The 7,668-nt window shown below is 34.3% G+C and overlaps 1 protein-coding gene across 1 annotated transcript; it reads right to left on the reverse strand.

The window, feature by feature from the left end:
* Window positions 1–653: 653 nt before the first annotated feature.
* Window positions 654–4,836, reverse strand: LOC136038375 (neo-calmodulin-like). The gene is made up of 3 exons (XM_065721469.1): window positions 4,750–4,836; window positions 2,782–2,956; window positions 654–999 (listed from the first exon to the last, which is right to left on the reverse strand). Exons 1-3 carry the CDS (start codon window positions 4,750–4,752, stop codon window positions 686–688), a joined length of 492 nt encoding a protein of 163 aa, XP_065577541.1. The 5' UTR covers window positions 4,753–4,836; the 3' UTR covers window positions 654–685.
* Window positions 4,837–7,668: the final 2,832 nt, after the last annotated feature.

Consider the following 7,668-nt stretch of genomic DNA (forward strand, 5'->3'; position numbering starts at 1 on the left):
TCCTTAAGAGAATAATTCATCTCAAATTGTCCTCCTGAAGTCTAGCAACACTTTAACTACTCTGTTGGCAGTTATCCTCCCTAATAGCCTGTTTTATTACGAAATCCTCGTTTCAGTGAATTCTTCACTCGCTTTGTTTTTATTAAGGAATGGTCTTAACTTTACTTGACAAATAACAAGTAGGCAAATTTTTCTTGTTTTATTAAAGAATAATTCCTTCCATGTAATAATTAAGTTGAGGAATGACAAAAAAAAACTTTGAAGAAAGAAAAAATAAGTTAGAATGAGACTTAATGCAAGCACTATTTTAACTCATGGGCTGCATTGGGACTAAACGTCAGGTTGTTTATAATTACCCAGATTATCCCACCTACCAAATTGTAGTAGTCTAATGCCATTACTATTTTCTGTCCTAGCACAAAATCAGTGCAATCTAGGATACCATATTTCCCCATTTTGTACTAGCCTGGGTATTTAGGTCCTGTAATATTATTAATATCGTGTTGTTGCCAGGAAAAGCTGCCGTGTTTTAAGCGAAATACTAAATTTTACTTGTGAATGGTAGGTGTCAAGACTTCGATTTCTGGGCAGACACATGTCTAGACATGACATTCTGGCTAGACAAGCATAAGACCACCGCTTAATGAAAAATTGTTGTTTCAAATTAAAGTAAGATGCTTATGTATTAAAATAAAAATTTATAAGCCAAATTGCATCCATCTAAAGTTTTAGATAGATATCCAAGCATAAAAAAACCTTTATAGTTTACAATACCATCATCATCGAAATCAGCTTGTTTAAGCATCTCGGCTATATCTTCATCAGAGAATGTTTCGCCCAAATTTACCGAAACGTATCGAAGTTCTTCTACATTAATATGTCCGTTGCTGTCTTTGTCAAAAACGTCGAAGGCCTCTTTTATTTCTTTTTCAGCATCAATTTCGTTGGCACTCTTAGCCATCGCAATCACAAATTCAGAAAACTCGATCGTACCGTTTCCTAAAAATAGTTTCTTTTATAGCTTTCTGTTCTATGTAACAAATATTTTGTCCTATTGGGATTTTACAAAACCCTCGTTACGTGGCGTTTTGGTGTCAACTCAACATGATTGATCAATTTGATTAATCAGTAATCCAGGAGGATGTCTACCTTGGTCTGTAAGAATGTCAAAGGCTTGTAGTTTTTAAAATACGTCAAAAGTCTTTATTTTCTCGCTTTCACGAATGGTTGAAAACTGCTTTTGACATCCAAAACGCTTGTTACGATTATTAAGACTAAAAAAAAAAGTTGCTAAAAAATAGGTCATTCTCGTGGGAGAAACCCAAAGTTTTTTCTTAGAAATTATGATCTTAAAAAAAAAAATCCAGACATAACCGTCCATTTGACATTGGATATCAAGATACAATGTTTCTGGCTCAAGAAAGCTTCCACTTGCATTTAGACGAACTTAGCTTTTGAGTCACTAAGAATTAACCGTCTTTTTTAAGAAAAGATTGTTGAACAAATTAGATAAAACACCATTTTCTATAATAACAGATGAGACGACGGATATGGGCGTACCCAAGGAGTTGCCCATTTGCAAAACTAGGCTGGGTTCTGTTCCGGCACCACAAATTCAATGATGGGGCGTGACAAAATTGTGGCAAAGTTGATCAGCGACATTTATCCTTGGGTTGTACTTGCTACATGTAGTTGCTTGCCACTTCATCCATCTGTTTACATGATATACTTGTAAAAGTCGTTGGTCGTCCCTCTACACCTGCTTGCGAAAAATACTTGAGCGGTGCAACGCACTATCTCTGTACTTGACAAGTCATAGCTCATGCTTACAAGCCTGTCCTCAGAGCACTCAAAATTGTCTTATTTTATTATTTATGCTCTTTTACCTGCCTTTTGATCATGTTTACCTATGTTGTCGTGCTCATGTAAGCTTACTACTCTGAATCACCGTTCTAAAAAAATAAAAAAAAAGTGAAAAATGTATAATAGATTGCCATTACTATCTGGAAAGATGCTATCTAGTTTTCTACTATATTGTTTTAATTTTTATTGGATCATGTGAATCCCTTTAAAATATACAAATGAGTCTCTTCTGTCTACAAACAAATCCAAAAAGTAACTGTCAGACTGCGTTGTCATTACAGCCAGACAGGATGTATTACTATTCTTAAAATACTTTTAAAAAGAGAATAATATAACATAAATAACTATCGTTTTAGTTTTGAATTCCTCACAGCTTCAAAAACAACCTATGTATATATCGCTTTAGTTTGGTTTTGGCATTTACCATGAATTGTAAGCACCCATGATATATCAAATCAAATTTTAATGAGTTTAAGAAAAGCAGGGAGACAGCCATGACAGCAGAGATTGCGAGGCTAATTCACAAACCATCGATAAAAACATAAGTGATTAGCCCATCCTGCAATTTTTTTTTTGAAAAACTCCTTTCCCAAGCAATTTCCATGTTACTTCCTAACCACTGTGTTTGACTGGTAGAAATTTTGCTCCTTGTCCTCAACGTCTAAAAGACCCAAGAATACAACAGGGCTTTCAAATTGTTTGCTATAGATCTTAACAAAGATTCATGAATTACAAGTCTTTCAAAGACATCTTTCAGAAGAAATTAGAAAACCCATCTTGAAAACAGAATCACCACTAAACAAAATCACAATACTACTACTACTAACAACATACTGCAGTACAAAGCCACCTGAGGCCAACACAGTAAAGAATTTGCGGAAAAGGATAAGATTGAGAAAAAAAATAAAAACTTCTCACCATCAGCATCTACTTCTTTTATTATGGCTAAGATTTCAGCATCTGTAGGGTTTTGTCCAAGACACTTCATGACTGCTGTTAATTCTGAGGTGGTAATGTGACCATCTCCATCCTGATCAAAAAGGGCAAATGATGCTCTCAAATCTTCCATTTGCACATCAGTAAATTGAGAAGCCTGAAACAAAAACGTATATGAGCAGGATATATGCTATCCTCCACTCTGCAACTTATTCTGAAAAAATTATAAAAAGCCAAAGCAACTTAACGCTAGAACAGCTATGTTGGTGCTTTAAAAGCTTTAATGCAGCCTAGGTAGAATGTAAGTCTAAATAAATCATAATTTGAAGGTTTAAGGATACATTAACAGCAGCAATTTCAAGTTTTATTAATAAGAAAAAAAAACTCAAGTGAATTGATTGTTAGAATCTCTCACATAAAACAGAACAGTATTTATATTTCTCTTTAGTCCTGATTCCCCAAAGCAAATTTCTTACCAATTAAACTCTATGCTATATAAAAAAAAAAAAAAAGAAAAAAAAAAAAAAAAAAAAAAAAAAAAAAAAAAAAAAAAAAAAAAAAAAAAGTTGTAATCTTGTAGCGGTGTAATGTGGTAATAATGTCTTAACAAATAAGTGCATTGATCTACTCAATCACAGATAATAGTAAACAATATACAAATGAGAACGAGAACATTGATGACGAACACAGTAAAAACTAAAAGGTACATTTAATATGAAAATAGTGGAGGGCTCAAAGAAGATTATTGGATTATCTGGACATTTCATGTCAAAGTGAAGTAACTTTATTTTATTCCAAGAATAAAACCCAACATAGCTTAATCAGTCTTACATGTAAGTTGACCATGCACATAAATTGGTCTTACAATGACCATCGAACATTGAATTACGATAATCATAGAAAATTGGTCTAATAAATGTCAACTTAGCATACACACATTTAATCGAATCTACAATATTCAGTTCTAGTCACTTGCACTCAGGTCCTTGTCTTGAAAATCCCCTTTCTGGACCTTTCCCACTATATTATTGAAGCTCTACAATCATAAGCTACACTTTAGTTTTTATTTGTCAAGATCATTTCCTTGGTTATATTTCATAAGCATCTGCCTTTTTGGTCCTAGCCTGCAACTGGTATTTATTAAGTCCTGAAATTTCAAAAATTGGCTCGGAAGTTTTTCTTGACAGTCTTGAAACATTTTGTAAATAATATGAGGACCAAAGTTGTTTAAGGTTGGTTGGGAACTAAAAATAGACACCATTTGAAGTGCACAACAGTGAAAGTGAACCTTCACTGTGCCAGCCAGAGGGGAAATTTAAGAGGCTAAAATTTCAATAGCAAGAATTACAAAAATATATGGCACATACACCAAATTTCTGAAATTTGGAGTTAGTCATGATATGACAACTCGCTATGAACAATGTGAGATAGAAATACTTTTTTTTCTATAGTCTGACCCATGCCGTTTTTATTGTCTTTAGTGAAACTATTTCTGAAGCATAAAATTACACTTAGTATACACCTTTACATTATCTAACCTAGCTGTCCATGAGGATACCCTTCCCTTGATTGGTTCTTGCTTAAATACAAAGAAAAATGTAACCTATAGGCTAAATAAAATTTTAGTTGGAAATTTTCATATTTAGGAAATGGTTAAATGATAAGTTATTATAAACTGGCTTCTTGAAAAAAAAAAACTGAGGGGAGGGGTTTGATATCGACTCTCTAGTTAAACTAAAAAGTATTCATAAGACAACAAACAAAATAACAAACTTTCTAAGAATCAATTGATTTTCAAAATTATATCCATTTCCTGAGTCTATATAGCTAGCCTAAACAAAGCTAGGTGCCTCCTAGCCTAAAATAAATATTGTTAATGAATAAACCTGAAATAAGCCAAATCAGATCGGTTAATTGCAGACAGAGTGTGTAAATTGGGAGAACACTTACCATTTCAATAAAAAACTAAAAAGCTGACTTGTGTCTAACCAATTTAGCGCTGCATTCAAGATTAGTCTTTTTACAACTCTAAACTTTGCGTTTTATGTTGTGGGATTTCGGAGTTTTGTTTAAGAATCTAAAGCTGATTGGCTGACGTTGTTTCTATGTGGAGTCAGAATGATGCAGCAATTCTGACGTAACAATGTCTCCGTAAGTTTACAGGGAAAACCAAAAAAGAAAACCGTTTGTGTTTTAATAGGGGTATATATATGCTGTTTAGGTACATATTAATTATACAGAACACACCCAAGAAGTGAAGCAAGGGCAATCATATTAAAATATACCCAAATATGATGAAAATATAAATACTTTAGTAACAGAATTATGGGAACTACAACAAAGAATTATGGAAAACAGGCCGTTAGTTTCCATAGTTTTGTTACTAAACTATTACAATTTCATCATATTTTGGTATATTTCATTAAGATTAATCTAACTTCAATTTTTAAGTGTGTACTGGCTAACAAGAAAGTACCTAAGCTAATTATAGCCGAGTACAAGAGAAAAAATAGGTTTATTCAGATCAAACAAAGCAAACCTCTTGAGCATGTTTTGGGTAACTAGCAAGTACCACATTTTTCACAAAATCCAACCAGCAGAAAAATCTATTTGAATTTATCAGTCATCTTAAGAAGAAGCTAACAATGATCATGGGTGTGAATATGAGATTGAGTCAAAGAACTGTGTTATCTACCTAATGGGAAAAAATATTGGGTTTGAACATATCCATTTTTAAGTCTACCACTTGATTCACCATTCAATACACTTTTCTAAACATAATAACCACTATAACAGTCTTGGACCCATCAGCAGCGTATTCCTCAGAACGCAGTGCCAGTGGTCAGATACTTGGAAGGATGACCAGTGGCTGGAGGTTGACAGAAATTAGCAGTAATAGGCTCCTATTTGTGCCCGCTAGTCCCGCGAAAATGTTATCATTATTATTCCCTATAAACTTGAAACTAATATTTTTAAACTCCTTGGGCTGTCAAGACCCCAGTGCAGAAGAAAAAATTGGAAAGTAAATTTGGCTCCCCCACAAGAAGGCTAAATTCCATTTTTTGTTAGGGGACAAGCCTCCTGAATCTGAGTAAATTTTTTTCTGATAAGCTTGAGATATCCAAGGTTCATGGTCTGGACTAAAGGACCTCAAATTTTTCATTTGAGGGGAGAGGGTGGTAGGGTGTCCAGAAGCAGGCCATACATCACATTGTCCCTGATAAATTTACAATTGTAAGCCTCCTTACCAAAAAGAAACTAACATAATTTTAAAGGCATTATCCCCCCCAAAAAGAAATCCCAAAAAGGACCATCATATGTTTGTTTTTCCTTTTTTCAAAGTATTTAGCCTAAAAAGGACAATATGTGGTCTAAATGGACCCATATTTTTCTTAAGTTTGTATTTCTACCCAACTTCATTCTTTATAGTTCCCAAATTCTGGCTTTCAGAAAATAATATTGCTCTAATGTTAAACTTTCTTCCATCGAGGAGAAATAAAGAATCATTGAATAAAAAGAAAGACCAAGAAAGTTGGGGAACATTTAAATATCACCTTTTGAAATATTTTTTCCATCTACTTAGTGAAGAACTGCTACAATTCAGATATAATAAAGATCACATCTCAGGTGTAAAGGTGAATCGGTTACTGCCATACTTTTTGTTTTATCAGCGTTGATTCTTAGTCCCATAAGTCGGCCTCTGTCACGTACATCTTCTAGAAATTTTTGTAGTCTTTTTTTACAGGACCCAATAAGCGTGATATCGTCGGCAAAGTCTAGATCATTAATTTGGTGTTCTACGTTTAATTGTATGCTTCTGGTGCCAGTGTTACGGAGCAGATGGTCAATGGCTAAAGCAAACAGGAAAGGTGACAAGACACAGCCTTGTTTAACACAGGAAAGGACACGAAAGTATCTTGTCCTTCCTTCTGTTGTTTTAACACAGCATTCAGATTCTTCGTATAGAACCATTATGACGGCTATTTACTTCTCAGGGATCCCATAAAAGGTTAGTAGTTTCCATAGAGTCTCCCGATGCAGCGAGTCAAAGGCCTTCTCAAAGTCTATAAATGCCATGTACAATTTATTTTGCCATTCTCGGCTATCATCAATTAAGACCCTTAGTGTGAAGATCAAATCGGTACATGAACATCCTAGTCTAAAACCATGTTGCTCTTCTCTCAAGTACTTGTCAAGTGGACTCTGTATTCTGTGAAGGATTATTAGTGAAAGAAGTTTGCCAGGTATGGATGAGAGACTAATACCTCTCCAATTCTCAGGTATTGTCTTATCGCCTTTTTTGAAGAGTTTTATGAGTGTGCTGTGCCTCCAATCTGCTGGTACTTTTTGTGTCATCCAAATTTTTTGGAACAAGGACAGCCATATACATATACATGAACCGATTGATGCCTTTATCAACTCTGCCATGATACAATTGCTGGCAATTGGAAACGGAAAGCTCCCAGTAGACTCAATTTCAGGACGTATACAACTACCTGCTGATTTCTGTAATTTAGTGACGTCCAAAAATGAATAGATTGAAAAAGTATTTCCAAATATTCTAAAAAATTATAAAAATAATAAATGGCTAAGTGAAAGAGCGATTCTCGCACCCAAAAATATAGATGTCCACGAAATCAACAATATTGTTTTGACCAAGATTCGAGACCAGGCAGTCCTTTACAAGTCAGTCGACACAGTTTTGGAACCAAATGAAGCGGTTAATTATCCATCTGAATTTTTAAATTCCATAGATCTTTCAGGGTTTCCACCACACGTGCTACAACTAAAAATAGGCGTACCAATAATACTTTTAAGAAATATCAACCCACCAAAGCTTTGCAATGGCACTCGACTTGCCGTAAAAAA

This window comes from Artemia franciscana, chromosome 1 (genome assembly GCF_032884065.1).
Source record: "Artemia franciscana chromosome 1, ASM3288406v1, whole genome shotgun sequence".
Classification (NCBI taxonomy): Eukaryota; Metazoa; Arthropoda; class Branchiopoda; order Anostraca; family Artemiidae; genus Artemia; species Artemia franciscana.

Excerpts from the sequence above, each read along its gene's own strand:
- LOC136038375 (XM_065721469.1), bottom strand. Across the intron at positions 1,000-2,781 it reads AAAAGAAGTAGATGCTGATG|GAAACGGTACGATCGAGTTT; the intron begins GTGAGAAGTTTT and ends AACTATTTTTAG.